This window comes from Oncorhynchus mykiss, chromosome 1 (genome assembly GCF_057628025.1).
Source record: "Oncorhynchus mykiss isolate SJ-2025 chromosome 1, ASM5762802v1, whole genome shotgun sequence".
Taxonomy (NCBI): domain Eukaryota; kingdom Metazoa; phylum Chordata; class Actinopteri; order Salmoniformes; family Salmonidae; genus Oncorhynchus; species Oncorhynchus mykiss.
This window is the reverse complement of record NC_143022.1, coordinates 34,903,678-34,923,536: the sequence shown is the minus strand read 5'-3', so window position 1 is coordinate 34,923,536 and position 19,859 is coordinate 34,903,678. Positions and strand designations below refer to the sequence as shown.

The 19,859-nt window shown below is 42.0% G+C and overlaps 1 protein-coding gene across 7 annotated transcripts in view; it reads right to left on the bottom strand.

Annotated features, from left to right (window-relative positions):
* Positions 1 to 3,189: 3,189 nt before the first annotated feature.
* pclob (piccolo presynaptic cytomatrix protein b) overlaps positions 3,190 to 19,859 on the bottom strand; it is a 109,967-nt gene continuing 93,297 nt past the window's right edge. For all 7 annotated transcript variants that reach the window (XM_036976084.2, XM_036976089.2, XM_090229521.1 and 4 more), the window contains 9 exons: positions 18,953 to 19,024; positions 18,273 to 18,524; positions 15,672 to 15,750; positions 14,693 to 14,887; positions 12,235 to 12,373; positions 11,616 to 11,683; positions 8,062 to 8,205; positions 7,534 to 7,679; positions 3,190 to 6,997 (listed from right to left, as the gene is read on the bottom strand). In XM_036976084.2, the coding sequence (XP_036831979.2) occupies positions 6,854 to 6,997; positions 7,534 to 7,679; positions 8,062 to 8,205; positions 11,616 to 11,683; positions 12,235 to 12,373; positions 14,693 to 14,887; positions 15,672 to 15,750; positions 18,273 to 18,524; positions 18,953 to 19,024 (1,239 nt within the window). In that variant the 3' untranslated portion in view covers positions 3,190 to 6,853. The remainder of the gene's footprint in view (positions 6,998 to 7,533; positions 7,680 to 8,061; positions 8,206 to 11,615; positions 11,684 to 12,234; positions 12,374 to 14,692; positions 14,888 to 15,671; positions 15,751 to 18,272; positions 18,525 to 18,952; positions 19,025 to 19,859) is intronic.

Below are 19,859 nucleotides of genomic sequence, written 5' to 3'. Positions count from 1 at the left end.
TTTTGATATATATTTTGATCTATATAGTACTATAAAGGGCATATTCTGCAGTTCCTATGACACTTACCTTCATCATATAACTACAAATTTAAGAGGTGCAGCTCTTTTTCCAAATGTCACTTTTTCCAAGAATATCTGTGCTGTCCATACATTCAGCACATGACCACTCGCACGGCAGCATTGCTCGGGCTAGTAAGCAACAACTAGTAACATAAAATAGGCTACAATGGATGAATGAACGATAGAAACCAGATAGAAACTGATAATGGTGCATGTAACTTCAATGAACTGAATGAAGAGGATGATTGAATTTGATTGATCTGAATAATGAGGGTGATTGAATTTAAAACAATAGTGTAATGATTTGTGGGCGGTCTAATTATTTAATTATGAAAGGCTGGAAATTGTATATAATTTCCCCTCAGAGAGTCAAATAAGACACTGAGTACAACATACAATGTGTGTAGTTCACAGTGGCAAGCCAAACAAAACGAATGGACGCACTGGCAGCATTGCAAATGCTGCAGAATTTAGATGAGTTGGGGTCGGATGGAGGATCAGATATTGAGCTTTAAATCAACAGTTGCTGATGAAGAGTCTTCATCTGATTCGGATGTTGACTGCAAGCCTCCTCTTCCAAGCCTATCAGCAGAAAAACCAGAACAGAGCCAACTGAGACGGTGATCCCAACTGCCAAGCTGAGACCGGAGTCTGAGAAGGATGGCACTGTTTGGGTAGAAAAAAGAGTGACAAATTCATTTGACATGCAGATGTTGTGGCACATCAGAGATTGTACTGTTGCTCATGCACACAGAAAAGGAAACAATATGTAGGACATGTCTATGGATGAACTCAGGGCATATGTCAGAAAGAGAATGGTTGTGGAGTAATTTTGGTTTGATAGGCATGGGGTGGACTTTTTCCAAGAGACCATGCCACCGCTTCAGAGAGATTATGCAACACCTGAAACAAGGCCAATAAAAACTATGTGACAGATCAACAGATTTGTTTGTAGGTCTCGCTCACACAAAGCCCCGAAGCTGTGTGCTGACTGTGGATCCAAAGCTTAAAGAGAAGACAAGATTGATTCATGTGTAAAGGCATGGGGACATATACACCGGAAGCTTCATTAAATAGTACCTACAAAACACCAGTCTCAACGTCAACAGTGAAGAGGCCACTCCAGGATGCTGGCCTTCTAGGCGGAGTTGCAAAGAAAAAGCCATATCTCAGACAGGCCAATGAAATGAAATGATTAAGATGGGCAAAAGAACACAGAGAGACTGGTGTTTTGTGGGAACTATTTAATGAAGCTGCCAGTTGAGGACTTGTGCGGTGTCTGTTTCTCAAAATAGGCACTCTAATGTACTTGTCCTCTTGCTTAGTTGTGTACCAGGGCCTCCCACTCCTCTTTCTATTCTGGTTAGAGCCAGTTTGCGCTGTTCTGTGAAGGGAGTAGTACACATCGTTGTACGAGATCTTCAGTTTCTTCTCAGAACAAGAATAGACTGACGAGTTTCAGAAGAAAGTGCTTTGTTTCTGGTAATTTTGAGCCTGTAATCAATCCACAAATGCTGATGCTCCAGATACTCAACTAGTCTAAAGAAGGCCATTTTTATTGCTTCTTTAATCAGAACAACAGTTTTCAGCTGTGATAACATAATTGCAAAAGGGTTTTCTAATGATCAATTAGCCTTTTAAAATGATAAACTTGGATTAGCTAACACAGCGTGCCATTGGAACACAGGAGTGTTGGTTGCTGATAATGGGCCTCTGTACACTACTGTAGATATTCCATAAAAAAATCTGCCATTTCCAGCTACAATAGTCATTTACAACATTAACAATGTCTACACTGTATTTTGATCAATTTGATGTTATTTTAATGGACAAAAAATTTGCTTTTCTTTCAAAAACAAGGACATTTCAATGTGACCCCAAACTTTTGAACGGTAGTGTATATTTTCGCGGACCCCCATGCATTACCTTTGCGGACCGCCGGTTGAATAATCCTGATTTAGAGTATCAAATTTAAGCCTTTACAATGTGATCCATCTGAAGGGTTTTACAAGATGCACTACCTTTACAAGCACTATGAGTTACATACTTGTTACCGGGCCAAGGATGTTGCGCCAAAAGCTGGGCCTACATAGCCGTTGGTTGCTTTGCTAACAAGACAAGTTTTATTATATGTATAGCAGAGACTTGGTGTTACAGTAAACATCACACGATCTCCTAGTCTACTGTATATGTTTTGCCTATGGGTTGTGTCCTTCAATATTGGTGATACAGTTCAATGTAAAACTGCCTGTGAAAACAATGTAACCAATCTACTGTATATATTATGTATCAGGTGACAGAGGCCATGTTTGATTGGACAACAGATGAGCCAGTCAAATAGTCCAATCCAGAGGCAGGGCAGGGCAACACAGCCGGAATGCTTGGGATTTTTGGTTGTCAATCGTTGCTAAGCAACCACACACCGTCTAGCTCGTCCTCTCACCTGCTCTCTCTCACCCCCCCTCGCTCTCACTCACAAACACACACAAGTACACACACATACACATTCTCTCGCTCTCTTCTTCACACAGATGTGTGAGCAAGGGAGCAGTTGTACCATGGTAATGTAATCTACAGTGAGATCTGCCTAGACAGAGAGAGGAGAAAAGAGGAGAGAAGTAGAGCGAGTCAAAGGAAGGACATGGTAGTGCTGAAAGGCAGGAGGCCTTGACAGATAATAGACAGAGATGGAGATAGAGCCCCCAGTCTCTCTCAGTTAACTGGTGACGCAGAGGTGCTAGAGCTAGACTAATGGTTACTATATACGCTCTCTCAGCACAGCACAGGTCTTTGTTTGTGTCTGTGTATGTTTGTGTGTGTGTGTGTGTGTTTGTGTGTGTGTGTGTGTGTTTGTGTGTGTGTGTGTGTGAATGTCTGTGCCTGCGTGCGTGAGAGCGTGCATGTGAGTGTACAACATGTGTAGTGTCCAGAAGCGGTATGTCTGTGTTATGGTCCATAACAAGCCATCACCGAGAGGCTGCTTTCCCATGCTGTACATACAGTGTACATACAGGAATGATAGTATTGCTATAATAATACATGTATATACAGTATAGCTGTAAGAGAGCAGAAGGCAAATACTATAGATGCATAATACAGAAGACACTCAAAGATGTAACCAAAACTCCATTTAGCTTGTGGAATAAATCTCTTTTTATATTTATTCTTTAGATTTTAGGGAAACAGCCTTTTTTACAGCACAATTTGCATAATAATATCTTAACACATCCTGTGTACAACCACAAAACCAGAACGATAGATTCCCCATTTTTACACTGAGTGAAAAACAAGACCATTTTACAAGCATAATCTTTATACAGTCGGCATACAACTTCCGATAAATCTATACATATTATCTCCCTCTTTTTGAACATATCTGGAAGCAAAATATTGACAGACATGCAACATCCAGTGTGGTAACAGGAAGTCTCAAACAACTGAAATTAAGTAGATTTGTCCCCTCTGGTTGGCTGGGCATCTTTGACATAGTTTTACAGTCAGACACCCATGGGTTGACAACGCACGGTCAGATCACATAATCACCTTCTCACACACACCACTAGAGACAGACAGACAGACAGGTTTTAAGTGTTTTTGTATTTTTGTTTTACACTCACATGCTCAAACCTCAGACAATACGAACAATCAATCTCTGTAGAAAATAAAACACTTTATATTTACATAGATCAGATGAGTACGCCACATTCACACCCCTCACAGATACACACGTTTGATTGGTTTCATGGTTACTAGGAACGGACTGAGCGACAATGGATATTGACAATCTAGCTGAGTGTAATCTGAGGAGAACATGAAAGGGGGGACAAACCTGGAGTTGGGCTTTGAAAATGACCTCATAATTCTTCTCAGACTGAACATCATGGATTTATACATACATGTGTTGGTGGTTATATCAACCATACAGTTTGATGGTGTCTCCTCAGATATGAAGCAATATGTACCTTAAATTGTCTGTGATTGTAGATTTAATTTGAGTTTTTCTTTTGCCAGGTAAATTAAAAACAGTGTCATATGAACTCCTTCATACATCACAAACTCAAAATCATCTCAACATAAAGACACTAACTGGAACAGCCACTTCAACTTGCATGTTATGACACTTTACACGGAACAAGGAAATCAGTCAACAATGTAATACTAAAGTGCACAAGCTTTATGTATATGATTGTATACAGGTAGTAAAAAATGTATCTATATTTTTTTCTATTTTTCTTGAATAATATATAAATCAAAATAAATCAAAATTCTCTTCATAAGATACATATTTTCAGACGCGATGTTCACTGATGTTACATGTTAAGAAAATGCATTCAAACACAAAGTCTATGTTGCATAGAATTACTTCAACAGAACCAATGGGTTTGCTTACAAAATAAGGTTGGCACGACAATTTAATTTTTGTAAAACTTTTTACCTTTCTTTAAAATCATGTTTATTTTTTGTTTTATGAACATTCTGACATCTTGACTCATGAACATTCTGACATCTTGACTCAGTGTCTGCATTTCGAGCCTCTGATATGGACTTTATGTATTAGGAAATTGCATCTGTCACCCCTAGTTCCTCAGTGATATGCCTAGACACTAGCAGTCGGGTTGAGGGTAGTAGGTCTGTTGGGTCACCTGGTGATGTTGTTTACTATGATATATTCATAGTCTGGGTACAAATCTTTTTAGCTAATATTCCCCTCCCTGCCACTCCTGTCATTTACCAAAGACACAGAGTACAAGGAATGGAATGTAATAGCTGAACCGAGAAGTAAACCAGGCTACTATAGTGATGTATAGTGTGTATGTATAGTGTGTATCAGCATGTCCCGGCCATATGTGATGACTGGGCCATAGGTAATGACTTAGAGCATTGAGCAGAGACAGTGCCACAGGCTGGTTCACTGTGTTGTTGCATTACCTCCACTTACACTGACACCGACTGCACAGTGTACAATTTACAGTGTACTGTGTACAGCATGATGTTGGATGTTCTGTTAATAAACAAACCACACATTGATTTTTAAAAGAACAGTTCACACTTTCTTTTTGCGCTAATCTTTGAGAGGAAAATAGGCCATGTGTGACGACAGACACACACACAGCATACAGAACCAGACTGTGATGGCACACACAGCATACAGAACCAGACTGTGATGGCACACACCGAGAGGACAGGTGTGTTTACCTGTTGCTTTGACATAGAACAGGTGAGCGGCCCAGTTTGGGGAGCAGAGCACTTCACCAGAGAGATGCTACACATCCCTCTGTCCGATTGCAGGACGGGCAAAGTGGCCAGCAATCCAGGTTTCTCTCTCAAACCAGAGCTATTGTTAAAGCCTCCAGTCACGTGTGTGAAAGACAACACAAAAACATCAAGTCAGATGAGTCCAGTAAAATCACATGATCTTCCTCAGTCAGTAACATTCAGGACATAATAGGGGATAGCTTGAAGGGGAAGGGACCTGACATCCCCTTTCTATCTGTTCTCTTCTCCCCACCTGTAAGAGGAGGGATATCCATGTGGAAGTTCTCCTCTAATGTCTCAGTTGTAAAATGAGTTCTACATTCACCATTTGAACTGCATTTTCCTATTTTTTCCAATGAATAACACCCAGTATAACTGCATAACGTCAGAGCTAAAGTGATTGGATTGTCTGTGCTCCTTCCATACATACCTTCTGTACAGAATACATTTAGTCTTTAGAATAAACTGCACATGAGGAGATTTATTGTTATAAACTCTATGTTCATAAATAACATTTCTCTGTACAGTGTGTCTTTGATATAATTAATATTCAGACATATATCTATCTACATCTGAATGTACATTAACACTTGTCCAGGTAAGGTCGAGTGGGAGTTTTATGGCGGTTGACAACTAACTGTAATAGGGAATTACCGCCACCTATTGGACGGAAGTGTTCAGATAATGTCAGTTACAGTTACTGCAATATCAACCATAGATTTTCAATGTACATACACCTTGTTTTTTTTGTGTTTTTTTTTTACATTACATGAATAGTATCATACAACAAACATTCCATACTTTGTCAAGCAGCTCAGGACAAAAAACAAATACATTGATTTGCACCCCACCGACTGACTGAATGACAGACAGATTCACAGATCACAAAGATCTTAAAGTGGAGGCTATGATAAATCATAGACAACAGCATCAGATCCAGACAAAACAGAAAGGAGTAGTTCTGGCATGGTAATTACTCTGTGGTTTTGCTGCACAGTCCTGATTGACGTCAGGTTTTGCATCCGACATGTCCAGCAGAGAGCTGGGAGATAGTGAGATGTGTGTGTCCTCTTACAGCAGATAAGGGGACTTCTTCATTTCTCTCTCTCTCTCTCTCTCTGTGTGTGTGTGTGTGCTGGCAGCCTCTGTCCAATCCGGGGTACAGTCTCTGAATATTTGGTCCAATCAGAAATCAGGATTGAGTCTCTGGCTGTTACTATCCAATAAAGAATCAGGGTACAGTCCATGTATGGCAGTGTGAGAGGATAGGCCCTCTTCCTTCCTTCCTTCCTTCCTTCCTTCCTTCCTTCCTTCCTTCCTTCCTTCCTTCCTTCCTTCCTTCCTTCCTTCCTTCCTTCCTTCCTTCATTCATTCATTCATTCATACAATAACACAAAGGAGATGAAGGGCACTCTGTAACGCAACTCATATCCCTTTTCCTCTTTTTCGTCCTCCTCTACGAGCAACCACTGACCAATACTATTCATTGACCTTCACTGACATCTGGTTGACCTCTCTGTGACCTCAAGTTGAACTCTCAGGACTGGTTGTGTGTGGAATTGACCAGCAGCTTGTGCCAGCTGACCACCCTCTTCCTCATGTCCACCTTGTCCAGCCAGATGTAGGCCTCTCCTATCAGGGTCTTCTTCATAAACTTACCCCCGTTAGACACCAGGAACAACTAGGGACAGGAGAGAACATACACATACTTGTAGTGGGTATCCTGAGTGTGTGTGTGTGTGTTTATATTTGTTTGTTTGTGTGTGTGCGAGCATGTGTTTGGTTTTACTATCCTTGTGGGGACCAGAAGTCCTCACAAGGATAGCAAAACAAGGAATACTCAGACAAATGGGGACATTTCGCCAGTCCCCACAAGACAAAAAAGGCTATTTTAGGTTTAGGGATTAGGTTTAGGGTTACAGTTAGGATTAGGGATATGAAGTTAGGGTTAGGGTTTAGAAGTTAGGTTTAGGGTTTTGAAGTTAGGATTAGGGATTTGAAGTTAGGTTTAGGGTAAGGGGTTTAGGGATGTGGTTAGGGTTAAGATTTTGAATGGGAATCAATTATTTGGTCTCCTCAGGGATAGTAAAACAAAAATGTGTGTGTGTGTGAAAAGTACAAGAATTACACGTATTAAACACACACACACACACACAAGCCTATTAGAACAATTAACAGTCTGAATGAAGCAGGAAACCAGAGACATGTGTTTGTTACCTGCAGGGAGTGTCCGGTGGGGTTGAGGCTGAACCTAAAGGTCTCGTTGAAGGAGGGTTCTCTGTCATGTCGACACACTCTTGTCTTCTTCTTGATGATCCTCTTCTGAGTCGCCACATTAACAACGTACAGCTTCACATAGAGATCTACAGAGAGACAGAGTCAGACGGTCAGACAGTCAGTGAGGCAGACAGACAGACATGCACAGGTGCACAGTCTTGTACAGCTAACCTTGTGGGGACACACAATTCAGTCCCATTCAAAATCCAATTTTCCCTAACCCCTAATCCTAGCCCATACTAACCCTAACCCTAACCTCAACCTTTAACGTAATTCTAACCCTAAGACAAATTCTAACCTTAACCCTAAACCCCCTAAAAATAGCATTTGACCTTGTGGTGACTAGCAAAAATGTCCCCTATCGGTAAAGTGTTTGTTTGTTTAATATTCCTATCCACACACGCACACGCACACACGCACACACACACACACACACACACACACACACACACACACACACACACACACCTGGTAGGTGGTCTGGGCTCTTGAACTTGTAAGTGATGTTTCTACACTGTAGAACCTCCAGGACCAGCTGGTCTCCCTCTTGTTTCACCTCTTTCTTCAAGGCCACCTTGATCTCCCCCATCATCTGGGTCTTACCCCCACCCCCTGGGGGAGAGGTAGTAAGATGGGAGGAGGGTGAGAGGGGGAGGAGGGGAGGAGAGGAGAGAAGGGCAGGAGGGGGAGGCGAGGCAGAGAGAGAGAGAGAGATACTTGAATCAGTTATAAAACCCATTGCCATTTATGGTTATGAGGTCTGGTGTCCGCTCACCAACCAAATATTCACAAAATGGGACAAACACCAAATTGAGACTATGCATGCAGAATTCTGCAAAAATATCCCCAGTGTACAAGGTAAAACACCAAATAATGCATGCAGAGCAGAATTAGGCTGATACCCACTAATTATCAAATCTAGAAAAGAGCTGTTAAATTCTACAATCACCTAAAAGGAAGCAATTCCCAAACCTTCCATAACAAAGCCATTGCCTACAGAGAGATTAACCTTGAGAAGAGCCCCCTAAGCAAGCTGGTCCTGGGGCTCTGTTTACAAACAGACGCCACAGAGCCCCAGGACAGCAACATAACCTAGACCCAACCAAATCATGAGAAAACAAAACGATAATTTCTTGACTCGTTGGAAAGAATTTGCAAAAAAAACCGAGCAAACTAGAATGCTATTTGGCACTAAACAGAGAGTACACAGTGGCAGAAAACCACTGTGACTGACCCAAAAAGGACATCTTTGACTATGTAAAGAATCAGTGAGCATAGCCTTGCTATTGAGAAAGGCCGCCGAAAGCAGACCTGGCTCTCAAGAAAAGACAGGCTGTCAGTGTGCACACTGCCCACAAAATGAGGAGGAAAATTAGCTGCACTTCCTGACCTCCTGCCAAATGTATATGTATTAGACCATACAGTGGGGCAAAAAAGTATTTAGTCAGCCACCAATTGTGCAAGTTCTCCCACTTAAAAAGATGAGAGAGGCCTGTAATTTTCATCATAGGTACACTTCAACTATGACAGACAAAATGAGAAAAAAAATCCAGAAAATCACATTGTAGGATTTTTTATGAATTTATTTGCAAATTATGGTGGAAAATAAGTATTTGGTCAATAACAAAAGTTTATCTCAATACTTTGTTATATACCCTTTGTTGGCAATGACAGAGGTCAAACGTTTTCTGTAAGGCTTCACAAGGTTTTCACACACTGTTGCTGGTATTTTGGCCCATTCCTCCATGCAGATCTCCTCTAGAGCAGTGATGTTTCGGGGCTGTTGCTGGGCAACATGGACTTTCAACTCCCTCCAAAGATTTTCTATGGGGTTGAGATCTGGAGACTGGCTAGGCCACTCCAGGACCTTGAAATGCTTCTTACGAAGCCACTCCTTCGTTGCCCGGGCGGTGTGTTTGGGATCATTATCATGCTGAAAGACCCAGCCACGTTTCATCTTCAATGCCCTTGCTGATGGAAGGAGGTTTTCACTCAAACTTTCACGATACCTGGCCCCATTCATTCTTTCCTTTACACGGATCAGTCGTCCTGGTCCCTTTGCAGGAAAACAGCCCCCAAGCCTGATGTTTCCACCCCCATGCTTCACAGTAGGTATGGTGTTCTTTGGATGCAACTCAGCATTCTTTGTCCTCCAAACACGATGAGTTGAGTTTTTACCAAAAATTATATTTTGGTTTCATCTGACCATACGACATTCTCCCAATCTTCTTCTGGATCATCCAAATGCTCTCTAGCAAACTTCAGACGGGCCTGGACATGTACTGGCTTAAGCAGGGGGACACGTCTGGCACTGCAGGATTTGAGTTGACTTGTTACTTTGGTCCCAGCACTCTGCAGGTCATTCACTAGGCCCCCCACGTGTGGTTCTGGGATTTTTGCTCACCGTTCTTGTGATCATTTTGACCCCACGGGGTGAGATCTTGCGTGGAGGCCCAGATCGAGGGAGATTATCAGTGGTCTTGTTTGTCTTCCATTTCCTAATAATTGCTCCCACAGTTGATTTCTTCAAACCAAGCTGCTTACCTATTGCAGATTCAGTCTTCCCAGCCTTTTGCAGGTCTACAATTTTGTTTCTGGTGTCCTTTGACAGCTCTTTGGTCTTGGCCATAGTGGAGTTTGGAGTGTGACTGTTTGAGGTTGTGGACAGGTGTCTTTTATACTGATAACAAGTTCAAACAGGTACCATTAATACAGGTAATGAGTGGAGGACAGAGGAGCCTCTTAAAGAAGAAGTTACAGGTCTGTGAGAGCCAGAAATCTTGCTTGTTTGTAGGTGACCAAATACTTATTTTCCACCATAATTTGCAAATAAATTCATTAAAAATCCTACAATGTGATTTTCTGGATTTTTCTTTCTCATTTTGTCAGTCATAGCTGAAGTGTACCTATGATGAACATTACAGGCCCCTCTCGTCTTTTGAAGTGGGAGAAATAGCACAATTGGTGGCTGACTAAATACTTTTTTGCCCTACTGTATTAGAGACACATATTTCCCTCAGATTGCACAGACCCAGAAAGAATTTGAAAACAAATCCAATTTTGATAAACTCCTATATCTATTGGGTGAAATAACACAGTGTGCTACACAGTAGCAGGATTTGTGACCTGTTGCCAGAAGAAAAGGGCAACCAGTGAAGATCATATACCATTGTAAATACAACCTATATTTCTATATTTTCCCATTTGTACTTTAACTATTTGCACATCATTACAACACAGTATATACTTTTGTAAGTGTAATGTTTACTGTTAATTTTTTATTGTTTATTTCACTTTTGTTTATTATCTTTTCACTTGCTTTGGCATTGTAAACATATGTTTCCCATACAAATAAAGCCCCTAAAATTGAATTGAATTGAGAGAGAAAGACAGACAGACAGACATAGTAATGGTGAGATACACACACCCTTCCTCTCTGTTGCTGTAAATTATTCAACACTGACATACTGCCTGCACCAAAATAGACCAAGGGCAGGACTCTCCTCTCTCCAGTTTCTACTTGAGTGAGGAGCAACCACGAAACCTGAGCTATCTGAATCCTAGATATAGTTATGACACACAGAGAGAGATATAGTTACTTTCTGTCCAGGGGACTAGGTTTGCATTTAGAGGTAGGCCTGTTATGCCTGTTGGTGTTATGTCCTGTTCTGTCCAGTAGATGGCATACATATGAAGACAAAGCTAATAAGGAGTCACACACATACACAACTTTATTTTTGTGGTAGTAACCTATTTTTACTATTAAAAATCCTATTTTCCCTAAGCCCTAAACCTAACTCTACCCTTAACCTAACCCTGACCTTAATCCCCAAAATCCTAACACTAAACTTAACCTTAACAGCAAAACCCTAAACCTTAAGCTTAAAATAGCATTTGAACAAATTGAGAAAAAGGTTATTGTTTTTAATTCTTTGTCAGGACATTTGGGTGAATTGTTGTGACATTGGGGTCCTGAGAAGGTAGGAAAACAAGTACACACACACAAACACACACAGTCTTACCCTCATTGTCTGATAGCGAGAGTGGCAGTCCTCTAGACTTGTCAATGCCGTTGGGGATGGTCTTCCCTCTGTTGGTAAACACACATTTCACTTAGAAACACAGACGACAAAGTGGTATGTGATAGATCATCTACACCAGGGCCGTGCCACAGACCTTCCAGGGGGCAGGTGCTCAAAATGAAAAAATACCCTCTTCTAACTAACACAGTATGTGGCTGGCTGGCTCGGTGCTTGTGTGGATATTTCAGTATACAGTGATTAACTACAGTCTAAACTACCTGTGTTGCTGGTGCCCTGAAAAACATGTGCAACTCCCGACTACAGAAGGGAGTTGGGTTGGAGGGTCATAGATGCAGCCGCTCCTCTCTATGTCTTTCTGCCTCTCTCTGCTACGCATAGACTATTATCCAACCAATCATAATGATGATGATGTAAATCAAATGTTATGCTGCAGCTGCTGTGTCACTACTGTTGATATTTAAACTAGGTATCTTCCTACACACATTCAACCAGTGTCCACATCTCAAGCCATATATGTTTGGATACCAGGCGCGCACAAACTCCGTACAGGGCAGACTGGGGAACAGACACACACCCCACAAACAGGCTATTTACTCACATGTGTGGGACCTGGAAAATGGCGCTGTCGACCCCTGTGCCAGCCCCCTCTTCTCCATCCAGACCCCCATACCCCTCCAGCAGATTGGGGGCTGAGGACACCACCGGCCCAGACACATCCCCCAACCTGTGGCCTGGTCCTACAGAGGGGTGGGGGAAAGAGAAAGAGTGAGAGAGAGGAGGGGCATAGAATGACAGTGTGTGTGTGTGTGTGTGTGTGTGTGTGTGTGTGTGTGTGTGTGTGTGTGTGTGTGTGTGTGTGTGTGTGTGTGTGTGTGTGCGTGTGTGCGTGTGTGCGTGTGCGTGTGCGTGTGTGCGTGTGTGTGTGTGTGTGTAAAGCATAGTAATAAACACTGTTATTACTAGATTCATATGCAAATTGTGCAGCTACACCTGGGGGTCAAAGTGTATTTTTGGTTCCCCGTTAGCGGTTATAACATATATTAGAATCCATTATTATAGTGCCACTAGAAACTCTACACTCCCTTTCACCTTTTGTTGCCTTATAGCCTGTAATTAATATCGCTCCACCCCCATTGATCTAAACAACTTTAAAAAAGAATGAAGAAACTGAAATACCTTGTTTGGCAAAGTGTTCACCGCCCTTGTAATAGCGATCCTAAATTAGCTCAGGTGTAACCAAACACCTTCAAAATCACACACCAAGTTAATAGTCCTCCACCTGTGTAAAATTGTAGTGAATAACGTGATTTCAGGATAAGTTTAGCTAAGGAAGACTTTAACAAGCTTGACATAATCATTAACAAAGCCAGTGCTACAATTGGCTGCAGCCTGGAATCAATGCAGGACATGTTCATGAAAAGGCTGCAACTAAAAACACATATGGTCATGTACATTGACACACACCCACTCCACAGCACTCTAATGCAACACAGGAGCAGCTTTAGTAGCAGGTTCATCCTGCCCAGATGTTCCACAGAGAGGTTTGGACGGTCATTTTTACCCACTGTCACGAGAGAGTGCAATTGATTGACTGTAACTGAGATCTTCCTATTGGAAAATGTTGCCTGTTTTAAAGGGGTGTACATTTTCTATAGGCACTGTAGCTATAATACCTTGTCATGAGCATGTATGACCCCTTCATAATGTCTTTTAACAATCTCATAATGATCCCAACTAAAAAACAGCCAGTTTGAGATGTAAAAGCAAATTACGGGTAACTGAAATATAATAATGATTCAGAAACAGAGAAGAGTGATGATAAAATAATAGTTATGGTAATTTGATTGACTTCATGACTCATTATAAAAAGTATGGAAAAGAAGGATGAGATAAAACACAAGCAAAGAGAGAAGTGTGATGATATCTCTTGATGTCGTATAAACTAAATATTTGACAGTGTAGGCTGGTGACAATGCACACACAGTAAGGTTCTTCAATGCAAGGGTACAAATACCAAAGCAGCTATTGAGAAGTTTTGGACTATTTACACGTATTTATCTGAGCACTGAATGGTTTACATCATCATGAAGTTGTATTATGGTCCTTACTGAGAGCATGGTTCTCTAGAGGAGAGAAGGGCCTTTAGTTTGATTAGTGAGGTTATATGTACTTCTTTTGATGAAAAATATCTACACTCCTGTCCTGTTGTCTCACCTTCCCTATACACTGCCGTTCCCCTGAAGGTCAGCTGACTCTAATTGGCCAGTGAGTGCAGAGTCAGTTTCCTGTTGCCCTTTGACCCCCGTGCTGCTGTGTCTGTACTTGCTAGTGTGTTTGGTCAGTTTTTAAATCGCATCAGGGGTAGTGCTAGACTGTACATCTCAGGGTGTGTGTATTGTTACATTGAACCAGCTTAGGGGTCAGGGGTCATACACACACACATGGGTGCTTGACCTCTTGTATTCTCCAGAGGTTAGTTGTTGGGGGGAGTGGTCCAGAGAACCAAACAAACACCAGGAGGGGGGGACTGTATGCCACAACTTGGGGTCAAGCTCTGTCCAGAAGTGACTGAAGGGCCCATAGATTGAATAATGAGTGTTTGCTATCCTTAGCGTGGTTTCTAGACGTGGAGGACGGACAGGGGATCACACTGGGGCAGAGTAAAAACCATGCAAGATATAGACATATATCTTCACTCTAGAGAAGAGACAGGAGCGGCTGAACTGTGTCTGTTACCTTCTCTGTCCTGTATTCTTTCTGTTCATACTCTGGGCTGCTGTGAGTGTCTCTGATGTATGTAAAGGAAATGGTGTTTTGGCCAACTTTCCCCAGCAATGTTTTAGTGATGAACTCTGTTGTACCACTGGATCAAACAAGAAAACCTAACAATATAGAACTGTTCGCCTAATTATAGGAACCTACTAATTGCGTAAAAGAACCAATCAGAAGGCTAGAACAGAGTGATAGAACAAGAGGAGAGATAAACAGAGAGAAGATGAGCTAGCATGCGTTGTGGAGCGGAGAGGAAGTGTGTCACAGGAAGGGGTGTAGATTACTTGGTTGGAGGCGGGCTTGTTGCACAGCGGCCTCTGCGGCAGCTATAGCTATCCCAGCATCCTCCAGGTGGGCCTGCGTGACACTGCTCTTGCTCTGGCTGCGGGACGGACCGTGGGAACGAAGCTGGCCTTCTGACGATGACTTAGAGCTGCCGGGACTACTGTGGGACTTCTCTAGAGTCACCATCTGCATGTCTGGGAGGGAGGGAGGGAGGGAGGGAGGGAGGGAGGGAGGGAGGTAGGTAGGTAGGTAGGTAGGTAGGTAGGTAGGTAGGTAGGTAGGTAGGTAGGTAGGTAGGTAGGTAGGTAGGTAGGTAGGTAGGTAGGTAGGTAGGTAGGTAGGTAGGTAGGTAGGTAGGTAGGTAGGTAGGTAGGTAGGTAGGTAGGTAGGTAGGTAGGTAGGTAGGTAGGTAGGTAGGTAGGTAGGTAGGTAGGTAGGTAGGTAGGTAGGTAGGTAGGTAGGTAGGTAGGTAGGTAGGTAGGTAGGTAGGTAGGTAGGTAGGTAGGTAGGTAGGTAGGTAGGTAGGTAGGTAGGTAGGTAGGTAGGTAGGTAGGTAGGTAGGTAGGTAGGTAGGTAGGTAGGTAGATAGATAGATAGATAGATAGATAGATAGATAGATAGATAGATAGATAGATAGATAGATAGATAGATAGATAGATAGATGAAAGAAAGGGAACGTCTTTAAAGTGTCTTTACTGTAAAAGTCACTAAAAGTGCCATGTAGTAGTTAGACATTTGTACTGTGCCTCTAGTCTATGGGTCAGGTCCCTACAACATGGATGGCACTGAGTCAAAGAAGTGACTGGCACTAAAAGTATAATTACGACAGCTGAATAGCCATTCCTAAAACTGTCACCATGACTACATGTTATATCACTATGACAACAGAGTGGCAATCAGCAAAACAGACAAGAAGAAAAACTGTAAAGTAACAGGGTGGCTAAAACACACAATAAGGCAGCTGGAAGAGGCTCTTACCTTTTGCTGGGTCAGGGAAGATCCCGTGGCTTCTGCTCTTTATCACAGAATTCTTGGGGGACTCAAGGCACTCCTCCATCTGTCAATAGGTTTACATTCAATTCTATGTGCTTTATATGCATTATAATATATCATCTTACATCATTAAGGCAAACATACACTCTTAGAAGAAAAGGTGCTAAGTAGAACCATAAAGGGTTCTTCGGTTTGTTCCCATAGGGAAACTCTTTTTGGTGCTTTTTGGAACCCTTTGCAGAGAGTTCTATCTAGAACCCTCTATGTAGGATTGTTCAAAGAACCTCCTGTATATGGTGCTACCAATAATAATTTTATCTAAAGGTTCTTCTTAGAACCGTTAATAATGGGGTTCTACTGAGAACCCCTTTATCTTTGAAGAGTTCCACCAGCCTTATTAGCCTTTAAAATGTAATTATTCATGACAATACATATATCACAAGGCCATTCTCTGAGGGCAGGAATCTCTTAGTTTACAGGCCGCATCAGGCATTCAAGTCACATTATGCTGACTTGCAAAGTGATCTGTAATTCCTATTGGAAGTCAGAGTTAGGATACCTGCAACCTGCATTCAGGATGCCTGCCAGGGTAGGGAAGACAACATTAACTGTGACTACCTTACTCACATACAGTATACTGGAACAACCATCTCAGTAATGGGTGCAATAAATGCAATTACTAACAGATTGGATTAGGTTACAAAACTGTATGTTATTTATCTTTCTGTAGCATTAAATTAATGAACCAATCAATGTACATGCAAAAACACAAATATTAAAGTAAAATAAACTATTTTTTATAATCTCCCTGCAGTAGAGCTTGCTGGGAGATATTATACTGTATATGGTTCTACAGGCAGTTCCATAAATATTTGTACACTGACCAAGTTATTATTATTTTAGCTATCTAACACAGCATATTGGAGTTGAAAATAAATAACGAATAAAAGCTGAAAGTCCAGAGTTTTAATTTGAGGGTATTTACATCCAAGTCGTGTGAATGGAGTAGGAATTACATCACGTGGTTTATGTAGGCTGAAAAATCCAAACAAACCCATCAGAGAGATAGCAAAAACATTAGGTGTGGCCAAATCAACTATTTGGTACATTCTTAAAAAGAAAGAACGCACTGGTGAGTTCAGGAACACCAAAAGGCCAGGAAGACCACAGAAAACAACTTTTATTTTATTTAAACTTTATTTAACTAGGCAAGTCAGTTAAGAACAAATTATTATTTACAATGACGGCCTAGGAACAGTGGGTTAACTGTGGTGGATGACAGAATAATTATCTCACTGTTGAAGAAAAAACCCTTCACAACAGTTGGCCAGATCAAGAACCCCCTCCAGGAGGTAGGTGTATCTGTGTCAAAGTCAACAATCAAGAGAAGACTTCACCAGAGTAAATTCTGACGGTTTACCACAAGATGTACACCATTGGTAAGACTCAAAAACAGGAAGACCAGATTAGAGTTTGCCAGAAAATATCTAAAAAGCCGGTGCAGTTCTGGAACAGCATCCTATGGACAGACGAGACAAAGATCAACTTGTACCAGAATGATGGGAAGAGAAGCGTATGGAGAAGGGAAGGAACTGCTCATGATCAGAGCATACCACCTCATCTGTGAAGCATGGAGGAGGTAGTGTTATGGCGTGGGCATGTATGGCTGCCAATGGAACTGGTTCCCTTGTCTTTATTGATGATGTGACTGCTGACAAAAGCAGCATGATGAATTCTGAAGTGTTTAGGGTTATATTATCTGATCATATTCAGCCAAATGCTTCAAAACTCATTGGACGGCGCTTCACAGTGCAGATGGACAATGAGCCGAAGCATACTGCGAAAGCAACCCAATACTTTTATAAGGCAAAGAAGTGGAATGTTATGCATTTGTCAAGTCAATCACCTGACCTGAATCCAATTGAGCATGCATTTCACTTGCTGAAGGCAAAACTGAAGGCAAAACGCCCAATGAACAAGCAGGAACTGGAGACAGCTGCAGTAAAGGCATGGCAGAGCATCACCAGGGAAGAAAACCAGCATCTGGTGAGGTCTATGGCTTCCAGACTTCAGGCAGTCATTGATTGCAAAGGATTTCAACTCACAATTTAATTTATGATTATGTTAGCTTGTCCAATTACTCTTGAGCCCCTAAAATTGGGTTATAATTCTTACATGGTTCAAACAATAATTTTGACAAAACCTTTAAATTAAAGATGAAAGTCTACACTTAAAGCACATCTTGATTGTTTCATTTCAAATCCATTGTGGTGGCGTACAGAGCCAAAATGATACAAATTGTGTCACTGTCCAAATACATGGACCTGACTGCCTTCTTGTCTTCCACAAAATCATCAAATAACTATTTCTTCCCAAAACAGATCTTAGGATTATATACTAAGAAGAACCCTTTGACTTACAAAGAATCCTTGTCTTCCAAAAAGGGTTCTTCTGATCAAAATGGTTCTTGGTCGAACACTATTCCTCTGCAAATAAACTTTTTGGAACCATTTTTTCTAAGAGTGAATAAAACATACAATCCATTATGAAAATGATATATGTTAGACAATGAATACTGTACAGTACCTGCCCCTGCCCCTGCCCCTGTCCCTGTCCATGCATTAGGCCTTGTCCTTGTCCTAATCCTGGCCCCATGTCCTTGCCTGGTCCTTGCCCCGCTATGGGCCCCTGTCCCGGCCCTGCCCCTGCTCCTGGCCCCCCAGGCCCCTGGGCGGTGTGATGTGATCTGCTATGCTCAATGCTCTCACTCTGCTCCTTCAGAGGCAGCCAGCGAGGAGTGTTGTCCAGCTGAGTTGTGTTAGACAGATCTATCAACACCTGGAGAGAGAGACAGCAAGACAGAGAGATAAAGATTGAGAAAGACAAAGCCAGAGAGAGAGAGAGAGAGAGAGAGGGGTAGAGAGTAGGCATGTGTAAGCAAATACTTATACTGTAGATACATGAAAATAGAGTAAATCATTTTCAGACATGGGGTTCTGTGATGTTGAAACATACCATCATACTGCTTTATAAATAATTAGGCTCCTTGTCCATTTAGCAGAGGATCAATGGGATTCATTCTACAGACTGATAAAACGTCAAATTACCTGTGAATATAGTTTTATTGGGAAGGGTAAACTGAAAGTATAAGCCTCTGTTGGCTGGAGAACACTAAAAAACATCAGGAGACATTAGGGTAAAGGGACGACTCAAGTGAATGTATGTGACAGTCCAACCAGAGTGTGTCTGATTCTGGAGACACTCACTTCTCCCAGGAAGTCATTGGAGGAAGATTTGTCATAATCCCACACTGTCACCTCCAGAGTCTTCTTCTTCAGCTGAGAGTGAGTGGGATAGGAGGGAGGAGAGAGGGAGAGAGTGAGAGGGAGGGGAGAAAATAGGGAATGGGAGATAATGATAGAGAGAGAGAGACATAGAGACAGAGAGAGATATATACTTAAATTTACAAATGCATTTAAACAAGTTATGCCAAGTACAACACCCACGCAGATCAATCTCATTCCACCAGCCTGTCAGGGGACTCTGTGATTGTGTGTTTGTGAGTGGGTGTGTGTGCGTGTATGAATACGTGTGTGTTTGTGTGTGTGTGTGTGTGTGTGTGTGTGTGTGTGTGTGCACGCTTGGCAGAGAAGTGGGTGAGTGAGTGAGTGAGTGAGTGAGTGAGTGAGTGAGTAAGTGAGTGAGTGAGTGAGTGAGTGAGTGAGTGAGTGAGTGAGTGAGTGAGTGAGTGAGTGAGTGAGTGAGCGAGTGAGTGAGTGATAGTGCAGCGTTTACAACCTCATTGGGCAGAATAGAGAAATGAGTCACAGAAGAGCCACTAGACTTGAGATGCTACTGTCCACTGAGAGAGAGCGCTGTAAGGATAGACTTCACTCATCTTAAGTGGTCCAAATTGCAGCCAAGGGCTACTGTTAGGTTGAATGAAGAAGTCTCTGTCTCTCTCTTTCTCTTGCTGGTGATTTGTATTCTGTAAGGGCTCAGAATGAGGGGTGGAGAGAGTTGTTAAACCTAGCCAGGAGAGTGGTGTTATGGGCTTCAGGGGATTGGTAATGGGTACTGAGGCTGCAGAGAGACTGTCAGAACATCCACAAGGATTCAGAGCTACCAATTCAACTTGAAATAAGACTAACTAAATACATTCATTCAAAATAA